The sequence below is a fragment of the Anoplophora glabripennis genome, unplaced genomic scaffold (assembly GCF_000390285.2).
Source record: "Anoplophora glabripennis isolate ALB-LARVAE unplaced genomic scaffold, Agla_2.0 scaffold518, whole genome shotgun sequence".
NCBI classification, from domain to species: Eukaryota; Metazoa; Arthropoda; class Insecta; order Coleoptera; family Cerambycidae; genus Anoplophora; species Anoplophora glabripennis.
This window is the reverse complement of record NW_019416607.1, coordinates 180,660-200,722: the sequence shown is the minus strand read 5'-3', so window position 1 is coordinate 200,722 and position 20,063 is coordinate 180,660. Positions and strand designations below refer to the sequence as shown.

Genomic DNA, 20,063 nt, shown 5'->3' with positions numbered 1-20,063 from the left:
TGGATAAAATTTTGAACAATTGTTGTAACATCGGGTATGTCAAATGATTTTATTATTTAAAAACACAAATTAATTTTATTAATTAATAAAGGCAAAAGCAGTTGAATTTGCTGATATAAAATAGGTGCGATATAATTCTATTTACATATTTCTTTCCTTGCGAAAGTTTTTGTCCGTTTTTATCACACCGTCATGCCGGTCGCATTGTGCGAGGTCAGGTTTTATAGTGGACCAGTTTCCAGTGCCATGTAGAAGTGTATTTTTAAATCATTTTCGAACTGCCCTTTGTGATTTTTTCTTTACAAAATTGTATTTGTAAGGGTCCCCTGTACATCCAGAATTTTTTTTTTTTGGATAAGTTCTGAGTCACCCTGTATATATGTGTGTGTGTTTCGATTATATTTGGTTGTTTTGTTAACATTATTTTCCTTGTTTAGGACAAACACGATGGGGCTATCGAAATTGTGGAAACCATTAGGTGAGTTTTATTAATATTACTGTAATCTCTAATTTGTTCTATGTATTTTCCCAGTTCAGGAAGTACTATTATTGATGTTTTATTATTGCCGAAAATAATTGGAACGTACTGTTAACTTTATGAATTATAATTAGTTTCAAATTAAGTATAGGTATTCATAATTATATTACAAAAATACTTTTGTAGTACGGACAAATGGAGGATCTTTTAGCAATATTCCGCAAATTTTCAATAGGTAGTAACACATTATGTATACTATTTTATATTAGTATATTGCAGTGGCGTCAAAAAAAAATGAGGACCATCGTAAAAAAATTAAATAACATGAAAATATCACTCTCTGAAAAATACTTAAACATTATAAAAGATAGTTTGATAGCTGTCTAGAGTTGAAGTGACGAAAATTCTCATGTAAATGTCCCAGTTAGGAGGCTTATTGATTTGCTGAAAGACTGCATCGTCTTGGCTGGAAATATTGATTGCCTAGTCTTGCTTTCAGACAGGGTCACGGTCCTTGCAAATCGATATATTATCTCACTTTCTGGTCCTAACATCGGAGATGCTGCGGTGTACACCCTTTAGAGTATTCATTTAGGCGAGTGTTTAAATTAATATGTATATATAGGATGTTTCATTTCCGGTGTGCCAAACGAACACGGATGATAGAGGAATTAATTTTGAGCAAAAAAGTTCATATCGACATGTGTCCCAAGTAGGGAAAGTTAAATAACGAACAATACTTTCTTTTACTAAAAAAATATAAACAATAATGTAATTCAGTACTTGTATATGTATAAAAACCTTTAAAATAAATATTAATAAACATAAAATATTAAACAGTGCACAACACAAGTATAAAAAAACTGGCTACAACCAGAAGACTCAATTTATGTTTTAATTTAATCTTCATAATGATTGCATGTAACCTACCATTTGGTATAGTAAATAATAAAACATTTCATTAACGCCCCCGCCCCCCCTGTGGCGCTATGCCCCTTTCAAGGGGGCCATTAAGACACAATTTTATTACAATATCTCGAAAATGCTTCGAAATTAATTGATAACATTTTATACAGAGGTACCATTCATTACGAGGAATTATTTTATATAAACCAAGGTTCAGAATCTTTAATTCGTTTTTGGAAAATCGAAATCCTTGACCATTTCTACATAAAAAAAGATGTACTTGTTTCATTACGATACATCTAATTGATAAATTTTATGTAAACTAGGTACTTCAAAATACTTGTCATTTTATAAAGTTAATGTAAATGTAGGTGTCACTAATACAGTTAACGAACTGGTTAAAATAATTATACAGACTGACTCAGGTGTTTTTTGGAATTCGTTTCATACAATCAATTTATCTGTAAAGTTAAAGTTAAAGGTATGAAAAAAATATAAGAAATTATATTTTAAACAAGTTGTGAAAATATAATGAAATGATCTTATAGTTCATAGACTCTTTAAAGGTCAAAAGCCTTCGATTTATACATTGTATATTCAGTTAATCTTCGACCAGGTTTTGTTACAAAGTAAATTCAACTATAATGTCTGGTATTTTTGATGGATGCGTGTATTTAATAACTATAAATAAAAAAACAAAATAACTGCTAGTAATTAATGGATCCCATGTAATTAATTAATTTTGTGTTAGTAATATATTTGTCTGTTTACCTTAGGTTAAATTTAGGTACCCGTTAAATAAAAAAATATATGTACCGTATATTCGTTTGTTTGCTGTTCTAAGATGTCTTCAAAGATATTTGCCATGTCGGCCACATTAAGAGCCGTTTTCATTAGTTAAGTACGGTAACTTTTTTTATTTTATTCCTAACTGTCGGTATTGCCAATATGTTATAAAACTTATAGATCATACCAGACTCTATGTATCAATCCCAAATTCCCAAAGCATCAATACCAGAAAATGCAAATTACGGGGAAGTGGAGTGTGCGAGGTAATGCGACCACGTCTGCTTTGAACAGATCCGAATTAAATAATATTTTTACATATTAAACATTATGTTGCATCTTATGACAAATATTCATATTTCAAGTTTGAATTCAAGTAGATTTCACTGAATTAAATATTTTAACTTCATGATTTATTCTTATCAATATACTTTTCACATTAACTTACAAGTTCTATTAAATGATTACAAGTGTTAGGGAAATTATGTTGTTCATGCAAATTTTCAAATATGGTCACATTTTTTCACAGTTTTTTTAATACATGATACATACACAACTTTATTTTTCTGTAGCTTGGGTGTACTAATGTACTGTCTTTATTAATTTTATTATTTTTTCCGTGTCTTGGCATATTACTACGACGCCTTGAGGGTGGATACGTCAAACCATCACGATCTTTAACAAAAATTAATTATACGAAAACTGTATTTGTCATTAAACTATTTACACAGTCTTTACATTTTATTTGCTTTATTAGAGTAGCGACTTTGTTAACTGATAAAAAAATTCCAATTTTTACTGACGATAAGTCGAACTATTGTCTTTAATACTGTAAAGGTCATTTGTCTCAAAAGGTCTTCTTTTTTTATTTTTAAGTGAAACATAAGGGAGTGCTATCTCCGTAAATATGGCATTCTTTAAAAAAAGAAAAAACTGACAGGTAGCAAATAACTGTAAACAACAATTTGAAAAAATATGTTAAAATAATACAGTTATAAATATGATATTCTTAAAAACAGTATCGGTATGGTCAATTGCGTTCACGGTCCGATGCAGAGTATACAGTATAGCCTTTATAACTGTATTATTTTAACAAATTTTTTCAGATTGTTGTTTACGGAGATAGCATCCCCTTCTGTTTTGCTTAAAAATAAAAAAAGAGCTTTCGAGACAAATGACCTTCACAGTACTAAAGACGATAGTGCGACTTATTGTCAGTAAAATTAGAATTATTTTTGTCTAATTTTTTTCCCCGTTATTTTATCATCTAGGTTGAAAAAAAATCTCGATTCTGAAAATTTCAAATCGATATTTTAATTCCTAAAGGTCACTCATAATAGGTACCTACCTACGTTTTCAAGCGACCTCTAAAAAATAAATATCAACGAAGTAACAATTTTTTTTCATTAAATTTGATCAACAAAATAATAGAAATTAATTATGAGACACTTAATAAATGTCTCGAGGCAAAATTTACTACTGCACTGTGAGTATCAAATATTTATAATTTTTTAATTTTTTTAAAATTTTTTATTTTTTAGTGGTCGCTCAACTCTGAAAATTAAAATAATTATGAGTGACCTTTAGAAATTAAAATATCGATTTGAAATTTTCAGAATCGAGATTTTTTTCAACCTAGAAAATGATAAAATAACGAGAAAAAAATTAAACAAAAAAAAATTCAATTTTTGAGGATTTTGGAAATTTTTAAAAACTTGAGCGACCTTTAAAAAAATTTTTTGAGCTGATTTTTTGAGGGGGCTCTTAAAACATGATAAACTAACATATTTTCACAAGAGACACGAAAAAAAATCGTTTTTTTTTTTTTGGACCACCCTACTATACATATTATTCTCCAAACGTAATTAGTAGCAAGTTTCTATATATTTTAGTAATTAGGCAGTGTTTTTTAAATTAATACGACTCACCAAAGTAAAAAAATAATTCAAGTTAATCATTTTTACTGAAAATAGCAGGTAATTTCCGTATCGGATTGTTAACGTGAAAATATAAACATTAGACTGTTGACTATTCAGGTTATCCTGTTATACGTTTTTTAAGCTTTTGAAGAGGAAACTACATGGAATTTTAAAAATTATATCTGCTTTTATAATAAAGGAATGGTAATTCTAAGATTGTTTAAGCTTGTTAACTAAAAATTATTGCCTACTTAATAAAAAAATTATTATTGTCCTCGATAATCTATTAATGATTAATAAAATCTTTACTCTCTTTCCTTATGACTGTATGTACACAAATTGGAGCCGTTTCTGAACAATCGGGCGCGAGGCCTGTTAAAATATCGCCCAGCGAAAATTATTAAACAACACACCTTGAAGCGTTGGCCGCTAGGGCTAGAGCAGCACTTGCCGGGGTACCGTTTCGTGACTCACGCTGGGCGATATTTTTTGTACAAAATCCCGTCCTTAATGTCCACTCATTCTGGTATGACCCACATAACTGAACAGTATTTGTTCTTATGAGGAATTATGAAACTAACATTAGTAAAAAATAAATATTTGGGAAGTTTTTAAAAAATTTTAATACATTTGAATTTATAATATGTAATTTAATATTTTATATAGACAATAAATAATGTCCATAAAATTTGTTTCTAATTTCTTCTGAGATACAATAATTGTTCGCAGATAATATATTGCTGTTCTAGTTAGACTGTTGTGAAAAACATTATTTTAATTATTTATGTGATTGTACAGTACATATTGAAAAAAAATAATGTTTTTGTCTAGATGGGTCTGTGAAGATTTACCTGAATTAAAACTGCCATTGGAAAACAACATACTTTGTGACTACGACACTAGAAGCTATGAGAGTATGAAATCATTATGTGATAGGTTCAACAGAGCCATTGATAGTGTGGTAGCACTGGTAAGTAGCATTGTCATGAAGTAATAATCGGTATTTAAACATAGTACATATTTAGGAAAAAGGTACGTCACTTCCAGCTCACAGGTTGAACAAGTATCCTTCTAGAGGTTTATTGCGTCATATTTTGCAACAAACTTATAATGCTGCTGTTACTGATCCTGAAAAACTTAATCAGTATGAACCTTTTTCTCCTGAAGTTTACGGAGAAACTTCTTATGATTTAGTTTGTCAAATGATCGACCAGATAGAGATTACAAAAGATGACGTATTTATTGATCTGGGATCTGGAGTTGGACAGGTTGTTTTGCAGATGGCAGCTGCAACTCCTTGTAAGATATGTCTTGGAATTGAAAGAGCAGAAGTACCAAGTAGATATGCTGAGAGCATGAACAAGAACTTCCGTACTTGGATGCAATGGTATGGTAAGAAGTATGGCGAGTATAAGTTGTTGAAAGGAGATTTTTTAACTGAAGAACACAGGGAGAAAATCAATCAGGCCACCATCGTTTTTGTTAATAATTTTGCTTTTGGCCCAGCAGTAGACCATCAACTAAAAGAGAGATTTGCAGATTTAAAGGATGGTGCGAGGATAGTTTCATCTAAAAGTTTTTGTCCGTTAAACTTTAGGATTACCGACAGAAATTTGAGTGATATTGGAACTATTATGCATGTATCAGAGATGTCTCCTCTACGAGGATCTGTCTCGTGGACTGGCAAACCGGTTTCTTATTATTTACACATCATTGATCGCACAAAATTAGAAAGGTATTTTCAGCGGTTGAAAAAACCGCAGTTAAAGGTAAGGGTTAATGTACAAATTAATCAATATCGAGTGTTTATATATTCTGTATTATAGCATGGAGAGGATGAAAATACTAATTCTAGGAGTGCAAGAGACAGAGCTAAGAGGGACCTTTCTAAACAATTGGCACCAGATTCTACGTCAGAATCTGATTTCGATGATCAAGATAGTAATTATGGACCTACAACTCGCAAGGCTTGGTCAGATTATTGCTCCAAGGAAAAAAGTAGTCAGTCTGAGGAGGATTCTTCAATTTCCAAGGTGGGAGTTTGTCTGTAGTGCACTCTTTATACTATTTGCATGTTTGAAAGTGGAAAATACCGATTCTGCACTAAATATTCATACTCGTATAAAAGAAGCTAAACAAGAAATCGTTTAGCTTCTTCTAACAAAAAAGTTTTAAATTAGTAATAGTCTTTCTAAATAGTAAATGTATGTAATTTAGTGATTCTATAATTTTTTTAATTTTATCTTAAATAAATTTCTGTGAAAAAAAAAAAGAAATAAAAATTTGTGCTTACCTATTTTGTGCAGGCAATCTAATATTTTGAAAATTGTTCTCATTAAAATTTTTTCTTAGGTCAAGAGACAACCAAAGAAATTAAGAAGGAAGGTATGCAGAGGAGGGAAGAATTCTATTCAGCAAGAAAAGCAACAGATACAGAAAGCCCCAGCAAAACCGAGAAGGGGTAGAGTAAAGAAAGCTAAGCCCAAGAAGCAAATTAAAATCAATGGCTTGGACTTGCTGCACAATGAAACATTGCTTAGTACATCACCTCAAGCAATCGGAAAGAAACTCCCGCCAGCGCCCGGTTGTGTAGATCAACAACTAACTGCTTTAAGTTCAGAAATAATCATTCACAATGAATTGGATATACCAGAAGAACCATCAGAAACACCATATGGGTTACAAGTTCTTCTAGATATGTTTAAAGGTCACTATATGCAGATGCTACACCAAATGAAGAATCCTTTATACAAAAGCACAGTGGAGAGTCAAATCGAAGAAGAAAAGGAGAGAAACAAAAAACTTAAAAGCCGTGCTGCGCAATTAGAAAAACAAATCAAAGTGCTCATCGACGATAGTGTGGCTCTGCTTAAAGCAAGAATGAGTGAATTGGGAATCAATGCATCCTCTCCCGTAGATTTGCTAGCAAAAGCTAAAGAAATAGTTTGTCGACACAAAGAGTTGCAAGCAAAAGCGAGCAAATTACAAGGACAAGTTGCTAATTTAGAGGCAGAGCAAAATAATCATATTCTTCAAAGGCAAGCCGAAGTGTGTGAGAAGTATATGGGTTCGGCGACAAGCCATGATTTATCTCCTAGTGTTGCCCAAGAATATATTTTAAGGGAAATATCTTCTACACTTGCCCATAGAAAGAAGTTACAGAATGAGGTTTCAAAGTTGGAAGGTGATATAGTTAACTTACAGAAAACTAGTGAAGAACGTAAGCAAGCCCAGGTGTTAGCTGCTAGGCAGCAACAGCAACCCGTGAAGGTTTCTAGGAAGGCCAGGGAGTATAGAGCTAGATCTCAAGATTGGCCTGATGTGCCAGATATTGCTAAGATCGAAGAACAAAATCCTGAAATATTAGCACAGAAGATTCTTGAAACTGGAAGAAAAATTGAGGCTAGTAAACTCTCCGCAATTTCTAGCAAGATGCCCCAGTTGCCAGGAAATTCAAATAAGACAATTCAAAACGGTACACGTAGCTTAATTAGAAACAATATGCCGGCACCACTTCCCGTGACCAAAAGGCAGAAGACGTCACATAACAATTACTCAACTGTTAGTACACCGAACGTAACCACTAACGGTAACATTTCCAAAAGCCAGGAGCCTCCGCGACTAACAAATTTTGAGGACCGTTTGAAGAGTATCATTACTTCAGTTTTAAATGAGGATCAGCAAAATAGATCTAAACAGTCTCAACCCAATATTCAACCTTCTACTCTACACCACTACCCCTCCCATAATCCCCAATCCACAAACGTGGTCACTGTTCAGCAACATCATAGCACAAGTTATGGATCTCATAGCTATAATTATCAAAATAATTTCGTTACACCAAAACAGGAAGAGAAACAACGTAAATTCGTTGTTCAGGCAAGTAAATACACTTCTCGTTGTGAGACTGTAGTGCGACAGAATGAAGAAAACCATCATTTTCCACACCAGGAAGGTTTAGCCAGCATGATGGAATGTTATCGAGAAGAGATACCCAAGGTGTCCCCTCAGGTCCAAATCCAGAAGTCGTTGAATCCAGAACAACCAGATTACACACAGGTTTCACCAGCTAAGCTTGCACTACGGCGGCATTTGTCTCAAGAAAAGTTGGCACACCAGCAACTTCCGTACAACCCTTCCGATGGGATAGTTGCTACAAGAACAATAGGTAAGCTTTTTGTTTTTTATCTCCCAAAGATCGGTGACTATTTATGGGACTAGTTAAAGTACCTATGGTTTTTTTCAAATATCAATAAAACCAATCTGAAAGTTTTGCATTAAATAGTCATACTAACTGGGGGTTTTACGTCTGTTCTTTAAATTAATTTTTTCATAATTGTCTTCATACAATTTAGGATCTTGGCCAGTAAAAAAAGTAAAAGTAAAATATGTGTTCTACCACCATTTCATTGTCATCGGATGAATAATTAATAACATCGACTTTCAGAGTACGTACTCGAGACAAATTAACATGAATTAAATGGATTTTGGAAAGATCTTCCTTGTACTCGTTAATGATTAAAGAAGAAATAATGTCCCACAGTATAATAGTACCACGAGTATATAGAAATCAATAAGGATGTGCTCGCTATTAAAAAGGAGTTGATACTTCCCTGTTTTGTGCATCTGTGAGTGCGGCGGGATATTAAAATTTCTTAGAGAAATTGTTCCTTTGCACCTTCACATGCAAAGTAGGTGTAGTAGTTGCTTTGTTTCAAATGAAAATGGAAAATGCATCAGTAATTAAATATGTTATTAGCGAATTCATCGGCTATTATTATTATTATTATTCATGATTTGACTAATTGTTTTATTTTACTGTGATAATGGTCACCGTTATTCTATATGCGATTAAATTCGCAAAGAAATAGCAGACCTCTGAAATGAGGAGGAAGAAAATGAAGAAGAGGAGTAATTGGACTGGCACAACATATAAACAGAGTTTGATTTATAGAATGGCACGAGAATTTTAAAATTGTTCTATATATTCTGTATAAATGGTACCTGGTACCTAGTGTTGTTTTTTTTTTTTTAATTATTGAGATATTGTGTTTGGTTTTATATAATGCTAATTTTTACCATTACATCATAGCTAATGTATGTCGCATTGACGTTCTGGTTGTACTGTGAGAATTTTTTTTAGGTGATTTGATGTCAGGAGAAATAGAAAGGACTCTGGAAATTTCAAATCAATCCATAATAAATGCAGCTGTTGACATGAGTGATATACAAGGTACAGCGACTCTGACTTCCAGATCAGTGGTTAATGCTAATCTACCTCCCCGTCCAGAGAGAGTCAACGTAAAAGTGCCTAATCCCGAAACACCTCAAACACCTAAAGATGTAGAACCTATGAGGCAAACAGTTTACAGTCCCATTTCTAGACCTTCTTCCGCAGAAGGTCTAGAAGGACTTGCCTACATGCATTCCCACGTGAAAGTTACTTCTCACAATGTACATCAGTACACTACGCCTTCACAGTTGAGTCCTAGACAACAGTATTCACCGAGGACCACTGTTCTATATCCTACACAGTCGAGAGCTGCTTCAGTGAACTCTAACTATTCCACAAATGAGTTGTACACTCCGTTACCGCGGGCTGACATAAAGCCGTATCATGAATCATATTTTAGTGATGTAAAGCCACCTGCTCCTTTAGAAAATGAAACGAGGAATAGTTTTGTGCCCGAAGGATTGGCAGTGAGTTTACAAGCACGAGTTTTAGCTCCACCAATAAAAGAGGAAGTTGAGATGTACGAAAGGAGACAGGCATATCTTCAGCAAACTATGTTACCAAATATATCTTCTTACCAGGATCAAAGCAATGCTATCAAAGCGGAGGGTAGTGAAGGGATTTATAAGAGAGAGTCGCCAATTATCCATGGAGCAATTCGTACTAATATAAAAGGAACGTCGACGCCGTATCTTGCCGATGGACATAGAACAAACTTTACCAACAACATCTCGCCAGAACCTCACTCAAACACATCTACGCCTTTAGTTGACGAAGTGCAAGAAACGTCGAGACCGAGAAAGTGCAATGAAGAAGGTAAGATATCTTTCGAATGCACCAAATTGCACGTTTGTAAATCTGTTGGTAGCTTATCTGTGCTTATTTTTGTTTCATTTTGCTATTTTACTAATCTACTAATTACTGTGACTATCTCAATAACTATCTCGTTAAGGACCTTTGGAGGAAAGTATAAATCAAGCCATATGAAAAATTTTTAGGTTCAAAGACAAACGGCTGTGCTATGCGGAGACGAAGGAAAATCATTCCCCGAGAAATTGTTGAAATGTCTTTGGTACAGCTAAAAGCTAATGGGAATTTTAGTGGGATTGTTAATTCTGTAAAGCCCGGTTCTGATTTTGTAGAAAAAATTAAAGGGAATTTTAAAAAATTGTTAAATCGTGCAAGTGTTAACGGCCTTTCCTCAGAAAGTAAACAAAAACCGGTTGATCATGTGCCTCAAAACACTAATAAGGAAAACATTAAGCCTCTGAAAATTAAATTTGTAAAGAAATTTCCAAGAACAGATTCAAAATTTAAAATTGAAAAAAATAAATGCTTGTTAAATTTATAGATACCTATCTAATATGTACATATGTCAAAAGTTATTTAGTATGCGTATGATGGAATCTTTGGATAAAATTAATTACCTAATGTTTCAAAATCTATAATAATTAGAGAAACTGCCCTTAATTTTTTAGTTAATTTTTGTTTAATATTAAATTTTAATAATTGTTTTTAAATAGGCTGCGATAATTTAATTTTCGATTATCTGGAATCAAGGAATTCATGGATCTATTATATCCAACCGTTTGCTTATCTTTATTAAAATTTTACTAACTGATCCCTCTTAGAAACCAATTCTTTTGTCTTCAGTGTCAGTGTATTTATTGTTCAGTGGAGTATCTGACATCATCGCTAAAATATAAATAGATATCGTCACATATACAGGCTGTTACAAATTCGCTTCTCACTACAGGGATCTCGGAAACGGTAAGAGGTACGAAGTAGCTTAAATGGGGACCCGACATTATGCCTCTAAAAAATCAAGGCTAACATGAAAGTGTTCTTCTTTTTTCAATATCACCTCAAACAAGGCTGAAATGAAACAAAAACGGATTTCTAAAATTTCGTTTTTTTTCAAATATATTTCGAAAACTAATCACGTTAGCCTTGATTTTTTAGAGGCATAATGTTGGTGCCCTGATTACTTTTCCCCCATTTAAGCTACTTTGTAACACTTACCGTTTTCGAGATTCCTGTAGTGAGAAGCGAATTTGTAACGGCCTGTATAAGGCAAAAAATTATTCATAGAACATATTCTCGCTGTACAATTATAAGGTCACAGAATAATCCAAAAATAAGTAGTTGTAATATAAATCTGTATAGCTGTGATCTAAACCAAAGTGCATGTGATTTTCGCTTTGTCTTCTTCATGATCCAGCAACGATGGTGAATTTTATAATTTTTGTCTGTATGCTCTTATATTATTTAACATTTTTTTAGAACACCCTCCCTATTTTTAAACATAAATGTTGGTGATGGAATATTTTTTTATTAGGCGGAGAATTGGGAAAAAAAGAATGGCTGTGGTGTTAACTTCCCTTCTAATTTTTTCTATAATATGCTTAATTATTTTATATTAATCTTTTTTATGTATAAAGTAAATTCAATTTTTTTGGTGCTGTTTTGCCATTTCCTATTTAGCTTAATGCTTATTATAAAAACTACCACTTAACTTAATGTTTATCAAAAAAATACTACACGCATATTTAGCTTATAATTCACATTAACTTTATGCTTGAACACTGCAGCTTGGTTTTACCATCTTTTTTAAATACATTAAAATTTATTGAATTCTATTGTTTAGTTAGAAATTTTGTAAAATTTGTTGTTAGCTGTTACCTATGTTATGGATAAAAAAGGAAAATTATCGTCCTAATACGCATACTATTTTTCGCAGTGTCTCTAAGAATATTTAGATTTTTTTCAGTACTTTAATATTGTTTATTTAACAGAATATTTTTAATTTCCACCAAATTTGCCAATATACCCCTTAAACCTGTCTTCTACAAAATTTTCTAATTTATAACATATGACTGATAATAAATTTGATAGGAATGGATAAGGCAAGTTGTGGGGTTTACTTTATTACAGAAGGTGGCAGTTCCATCCAACAGTAAAAGTTTGTTTTGTTTTTTTTTAAATGTTAGTTTTTTTGATGTTCAAAACTTCTCTTTTTGGTTAACATCATCCTGATGTACCGGGTGTCTGTTTTTCGAACCTCATCACCTAGTTCTGTTAAGGGATACAAGAGATATTTTTTCGATTTGAAGTTAACGGAAAACTGACAATAAAGTATAGTTTTTCACTTTTACCTTTTAATCGAAAATGAAAAGAGCTAGACATTTTAAAGTCAGACATTGTTGGACATTTTTTTGTGAGACATTCAAATATATAGTTATAATAACAAAAATTTACTCTGTTCCCAAATATTGTCTGAGTTTAAAAATGCACCTTTTCCATTATTGATTAAAAAACTTCATAAAATTCCACAACTTTGCCCTAATTTGGCCTGACCAACCTTGTTATATTTTAAGATAATAGAAATCTTAATATTATATATNNAATATATATATATATATATAATATACAGGGTGTCCCGAAATTAATGGGACACAGAGCAAAGGGGTAGATTCCTTACATCAAAATAATGCGATTAAGCCAAACTTACCTTGGTCCATTTGTGGCTAATAAAAAAGTTACAGGGCGTTAAAGTTGAAATTTTGAATTCAAAATTCTTAGAAAGTTTTCAAAGGATTCTTTTGAAAATTTAGATTTCTGGGACGAGAAAAACGAATCTGTACTTAATTTTGCTGTAGACGGATGAGGGCGCTACGAAATGTACTCTTGGTTGATAAAAACTGGTTATAACTTTTTATCAGTGTGTGTACGGAAGTTTTAATAGAAAACTATTGTTCTCCTTTCTATTTTTCACAAATAAGGGATACTTGTTTTATGTTGATAAATTTAACCGTTTTTGATTTATTTCTTGTTTTTCTATTGGATGCAATAAAATAAAATACATAATTTATTAAAACTACTGAACTACTGAAGTGTCATTTCTGCTAATTGATTACAGGATAAATGTTGTATCTTTTACTGATTGTTTTAAATTGAAAATGTTTTTTTTTTCCGTAAAAATCTAATCTTTTTCATCAAAAAATGTTAAATAACGAAAAAAAGAAAAAAGTGAAAGGAATATTTTATAATTATAAACATTTAATGTAGCCACCTCAATGTAATTAAATTATTATTAAAAATAATCTTTAGTTTTTTACGTAACTACAAACTTATTTTATTTTATCCAATAGAAAAACAAGAAATATATCAAAAACGGTTAAATTTATCGACATAAAACAAGTACCCCTTATTTGTGAAAAATAGATAGAAGAACAATATTTTTCTATTAAAACTTTTGTACACACACTGATAAAAAAGTTATAACCAGTTTTTATCAATCAAGAGTACATTTCGTAGCGCCCTCTAGCGTCTACAGCAAAATTAAGTACGGATTCGTTTTTCTCGTCCCAGAAAATCCCCTAATCTAAATTTTCAAAAGAATCCTTTGAAAACTCTAAGAATTTTAAGAATTTCGAATTCAAAATTTCAACTTTAACGCCCTGTAACTTTTTTTATTAGCCACAAATGGACCAAGGTAAGTTTGGCTTAATCACATTATTTTGATGTAAGGAATTTACCCTTGCTCTGTGTCCCATTAATTTCGGGATACCCTGTATATATATATTTATGTAAATATATATGTATGTGGGGAGAAAGTATATTTATTAGATATATTTTAGTATTATTGTTGAAGTTTGTGTTAGTGTAAATTATATTTTTATTATTCAATAAAAAGTTAGTGTAACTTCGGTTAATATGGAAAGTAATATTTTCACACACTTTGTAGCTGACACTATATTACATTATGCACGATTAAAACTTTGCCTTTAGTGTAGTTTCCCATACATTGGGGTGTTTCTAAACAACAGGTGGTTTGTTTCCAAATATTTATCACTTAAAATAAAAGCACAAAATCATTTGTTGATATGAGTTGGAAAAAACAGAAATTATATTGATGTATAAAAATATATGGCATTTTTCAACATATAACTCCAGTGGCGGCTGGTGCGAGGGCCTCTGAGGCGCCCCTTTAAAAATTATAGTAAAAAATTTTATTTAAAATTTAGTTTAGAATATTATTATCTAGATAATTAGATAAATAAATCTTATGCAACACATTAAAGCTCGCTCTAAATCTGTAGTGTTTAGAGTGGTGGTCATGGTTACCGTCGCACAGCAATGAAAGACGGAGTGGGAATAGTGCATATATGTGCTATGCAGTTTGAGTTCTGTTTAGGCCACGCGTAATCAAATAATAATTATTCACCGCCTTTCTTTCTTATTGAACGTTATTTGTTTAGCTATGTGAAGTTAACATCGAACTTTAATCAAATTTTTCTTTAATACAATTGATTGTACCCCTTTAGTACCTGTTTGTACCACTTTTATTTTCGTTTGTACCTCAAAGATAATTTCGCGAAATTTATGTATTTAGATACCCTCATCCCATAGGGTTTGAGGTATAAATGAAAATAAAAGTGGTACAAACAGGTAGTAACGATTTCCAATCCATATCTGTTCGTATTTTTCATGTCATGTAAATTTTCCGAAATTTATATATTTATTCATCCCTCATCCTTTACGGTTTGAAGTATAAATGAAAATAAGAGTGGTACAAACTAGTACTAAACTATAAAAAATAATGTTGAGAATATTTTAACTATATTTCAATAGTATTTAAAATAAAACTAATCAATTATATTTGACTTTTTTTTTCTATACTTTATACTTGAATTTTTCCGCCCTTCCTGGTATGGAAGTCCAGAGCCGCCACTGTTTAACTCTTATTAGACATTAAAATGTATTTTTAAGGAAATTTATTGATCCTATGTAGTGGTTATAATGAACTGGCAAATTTGTCTTTAACCATGACTAACAAAAAACAATTGTGTACCACTTGATATTGCTAATGAAAGTTTTACGTGTTATAATGGTAATTGGTGTTGAAATTTCCTATATTTACTGTAGTTTGTTTGCGTTGAATAGGAGGCACCACATTCAGGCATGCACACAAATCTCACGTGCAAAATATAGCGCATGCATAATACCCTACCATACTAGATTTAGAAGCTGATTAAAAGAGGTGGTAAGTAGCTTTAGCGCAATTTTATATTAATTTTGCCAAGCTGTTTTTTCCATTTTTTTTTTTTTTTTTTTCATTTTTGGTGGTGGCACACATTTCGTTCAATAACTTTTTCTCATATATATATAGAGAGTTTTCCATTTCTCCATGCATTTCAAGCGAGCTGTGCATTATTGTTTTTTTTTTTAATAGACAGTGGCTTTCAAGTTATAAGTCTTTTGTACGTGCATTAACTTTATTTTTAAACATCCTGTGTGTAATATCTAAATATATTAGAAAACTAATTATGAAACTGTAAAATTTGAATAGAAAAAAATTTAAGTGTAATGAAAATCTACACAAACCTTTTTTTTTTTTTTCTTAGATGTAGATGTGGTGGAAGAAGAAGGTGAAGAGTCAAAATGGCAGGATAGGATCTCTTCTGGTTTTGATAGACTCGTAGCATTTGCATCAACTGAACTTGACAAAAGGCGCAGGTCCACAGAAGGCAATGACAGTTGCAACACCTCTCCAGATTCAGGTATAGGCCATGGACATGGAGACTTACATCCCACTTCTATCAATGTTGTCCCACCAAAACAAACCATAAAACTAAACCCTAATCCTAAGCCAACACTCTTTAAAATGCCAACAAATAAAACATACTTAGAGTCTCCAACTGGCTTAGAACATCCGGACGAGTCGGGACCTCCCAGAACTCCTTCACCGACATCTCCTCAGTCAAATAGTCTCTCTATTAATTTCAGTCCAGAGCCAGTTCCTGTTGAAAAGAGTCCTACACGATTGAATCCCGCTTTGCTAAAATATCAACGATATCCGGAAGAGAAGAAGAAGCCCGATACGCATTTTAAGAAGAAATTTTATTACCGAGAACATTGGAGGGACGATTCTTGGTCGAAAAATGACAGACATGAACCCAAGTTCAAGCCGAAAGGTAAAGATTGGGATTGGAACAAGGACCACCAGAATGATATTCATCACGTTGTTGGTGATGGATGGGGTAGGTCACACGACTACAGCTGGAAAAATTGACACTATTTGAACTATTATTATGGCAGTTTAGATGTCACAAAGCGAATTTGTAGTAGCTCGTATCCTTATTACTTTTAAAGTTGTATACTATTCACGCAGACCAAAAGTTCATAATTTTTTTTAAATAATTGATAAATATGTTCTCTATTTATATTCGTGTTGACAGTTAATTTTCAATTATTTTGTGTAATTATTGGCCCTATTGCCACTTTAGACTTAGTAGGTGTTGCAAATAGAGCAAATGTGTCATTTTTTAAAATTTCTACATTCTCAATGATTTTGGAAAATGACAATAGATGCTTTGAGGGAGCAATAATAAATACACTTGCTTATGATATCCGGCAAATGCATCGATACGTTTTGTTTGCATCTTTATTTTTATACGAGTCAAGTAGTGTTGTGTTTGTTGTATTATAAAATGTTTTTTTTTTTTTTCATTGTTTTGCAAACAACTTTTGTACTGCAGTTAAAAATTAATGTCTATTTGAATAAAATGTTTTATAATTTTCAATGAATAGATGGCCACCTCTAAAATTTATGAACATTATGCCTTCTTGAAAAAAATGTAGCCAAACATTAAAGTAATTTTTAGCAGGTGGTTTGAAATGTAAATAGCAGAGTAATAGTTTCCGGTCGGATAATTTGGTCTGAAAAAATACAACGTTAAAAGTGAACTGTTAAAATGAATAAATGGCATGTTTGGGGTTTAGGGAAACCGCAAGCAGCATAACAACGACTGCAATTTTGTGTTCAAATCGTATGTTCATACGAAAAAATTTAATTTAATTGGCATAATTTATTTGCGTTATTGTCCTGAGATATGTACAATTGTATTCAATACTATCACTGCCTTTAATAACTCATCTCATCTTGCTTCTAAATTATTGGATAAGCATTTAATTTATTCATTTTGTATAAAAAGGAATATATTGTAAATTATTATTTATAAAAAAAAGAAACATCAATATCTAGTGTAAATAAAAACCGTAAACGTAACTGAAAATTTTAGTACAACTTTTGTAAATAGAGTAGTAAAATTAGGAAACTGAAATTTAGGTAAATTAATTATACTGAATATTATTTCCACTGAACGTTTTAAATGGTAGCAGTATAGTTAGGTTACTTTGATACGATAGTTTTTTGTACCAATAATCGAGTGCAAGTATATTTACTGCCACTTTTTTAATAAATGAAGTACATGTCATTACCTAATTAATGTAATTATTAGATAATTTAGATGATGTAGTGATGACATGTACCTGAAATGCTTGTACTGGAGACTCTCCAATTGCACCTTACGTATCAACGTTTCTCTGTTTATATACGGAGTGTACGGTGAAATGTGTCATTTTATAAAGCGTCACATTTTATCTTTACTTTGTGTAAGTTTAATTGGTGATATTTTGTGCTTATAATTTGTATTTTACTTTTTTTTGTTATAAGTTTAACTTTATTAACAATTATATTAATTATGTTGTTATTATTACATTATGTTATAGTCTATTTTTGTAGTGCTATTGTGTTAGGAATTTTAAAACAGTTTTGTTTGTAAAATTTTATTTCATCTGCATCTATTTTCCTTTCAGTTTTGTTGTTCTCGTGCACATTTATTAATTTCAATCAGTTTCTTAGCCAAAGGTTAATTTTACCGTCTAGTAGTTTTATCATTTAAAATTTTACTGTATCTTGATAACACCAAAGCTTCTGTAATTTTTCCCAAAAACGGATATCGGTTTGACTGATTATGAATTAATATATATTTTTTTGTTAATTCGATTGTCATTTTAAGATTGAAAATAGTAAAAGTTTTCTTGAAAATTGTCGAGATTACTATTTTGAATGTGAATAAGAATAGGGATAGATTGTATGTTATATATATGTAATTTTGATTAAGTCGGTAATTATGGTATCACATACTGCCAATTATTTAATAAATACATTATATGTATAATATCGTTTATTGCACCCGTTCAGGAATTCCCCTCCCCAAAATTAATTATTTTATATATATATATAAATATATATACACACATACAGTGTGTTTCACTTAAAGTGGGAGCACCTCCGTATTTAGGATGGCGTTGGCCGATTTCCAAAATTTTTTTTTTTATGTGAAAGTACTCCGATATATTTTTTGACGTGCTCTTTTCTACAGCCTACTATCGGTAAGAAAAGACCCTCAAAATTTAAACAACACATTTTTTAAGAAAGAAACGGAAAAGTTATAACAATGTTTCATTGAAGGTGCAAGAATAGGTGCAAACTTCGAAAAATTTCACTCATTGCAGAGTTTCCTGTATTAACAGTGGAAAATATTTTGAAGGTATTTTTCCATAATTTTATTAATCAATCCATGCAGTTTAATTGATTTCACTCGTACAGGACGCTCACCATAAGACAGCCAAATTATATATTTCTTTTATTATACCAGAAACGAGTTTCGCAACGAAATAATATTTAAATATTACTGTTTTTCTATTAGGCCACCATAATTCATTTCATATTTAATTCGTCTCATCTTATTTCTAATAAGTCTCCTCAACTGATGTAGTGTTATTATTACATAATTAATTTAAAAAAATGATGTTTTTTGTGGGATTTTTTGCGATGGAATAATTGAGCCTTCCTTTTTTAACGTTCATCTATACAGTTTTTTTTTTGAATTTTTTAAATAATGATTTCTGGGATTCAGTACATCCACTTCCTTTTCATGTAAGACAGAACCTCTACCTTCAACTAGATGGAGCATAATGCGGTAATAATACGTCGTTGATTGAATGAGAATTTCCCGAGAAAGTGGACAGGTCGCAACAATCCGTTAGTTGAGTGGCCATCAAGAGCTCCAAACTTGACGCCTCTTGATTTCTTTTTATGGGAAATTGTATAAAACAAGGCCCTAGAACAGAGAAGATTTATGTAATAGAATTAGACAAGCATGTCGACAAATAACACCACATCGGTTGAGGAGAGTTATTAAAAATAAGAGGAGACGAATTTGAAGAGTGCATACCAAATGATGGTGGACTAATAGAAAACAGTAATGTTTAAATTTCATTTCTAGTATAATAAAAAAATATATCTTATTGTGAGCACCCTGTATAAGTGAAATCAATGAAACTGCATGAATATACCTTCGGTTAATAAAATTATGAAAAGATACCTTGAAAATATTTCCACTGCAACGAGTGAAATTTTTCGAAGTTTGCACCTATTTTCTGAACACCCTGTAAAAGACCATATATCAAAAAATATAATATCAACTTTAAGTGAAACACACTGTATATATATATATATATATATATATATTCACAACTCGTGGTAACAGTAAAGGACTTTGTTGTTAAACAGCAATAAAGAAATTTTAATGATAGTAAATGTATATATTGTAGTGACAAAAATATATTATGACAAACTAATCGAATATGATAAATTTGACTGATATACAAAAATATGTCCTTCCAAATGGAAAAAGTTAAATTTGCCAATAAACATAGTGACCATAATATTTATTAATAGTAATAATAATAATTATTGTAACACAGATAAATATACCGACATTATATGAAAAACATAAGGCCCATAATTTAAGTACAAGCTATTTATTGTTCAATAAGAGGAAAAAAATAAAAAATGGCAAAAGGCTACTGCACTATTTCCTATGTTTCT

The 20,063-nt window shown here is 31.4% G+C and overlaps 1 protein-coding gene across 1 annotated transcript in view; it reads left to right on the top strand.

Moving 5' to 3' along the window:
* Positions 1 to 18,339, top strand: part of LOC108912420 (histone-lysine N-methyltransferase, H3 lysine-79 specific) — a 22,368-nt gene extending 4,029 nt beyond the window's left edge. Inside the window, exons 2-8 of the mRNA XM_018717635.1 lie at positions 438 to 478; positions 4,921 to 5,059; positions 5,115 to 5,858; positions 5,916 to 6,122; positions 6,442 to 8,257; positions 9,233 to 10,138; positions 15,730 to 18,339. Coding sequence (XP_018573151.1) covers positions 438 to 478; positions 4,921 to 5,059; positions 5,115 to 5,858; positions 5,916 to 6,122; positions 6,442 to 8,257; positions 9,233 to 10,138; positions 15,730 to 16,397 — 4,521 coding nt within the window. The 3' untranslated portion in view covers positions 16,398 to 18,339. The remainder of the gene's footprint in view (positions 1 to 437; positions 479 to 4,920; positions 5,060 to 5,114; positions 5,859 to 5,915; positions 6,123 to 6,441; positions 8,258 to 9,232; positions 10,139 to 15,729) is intronic.
* The last annotated feature ends 1,724 nt before the right edge of the window (positions 18,340 to 20,063 follow it).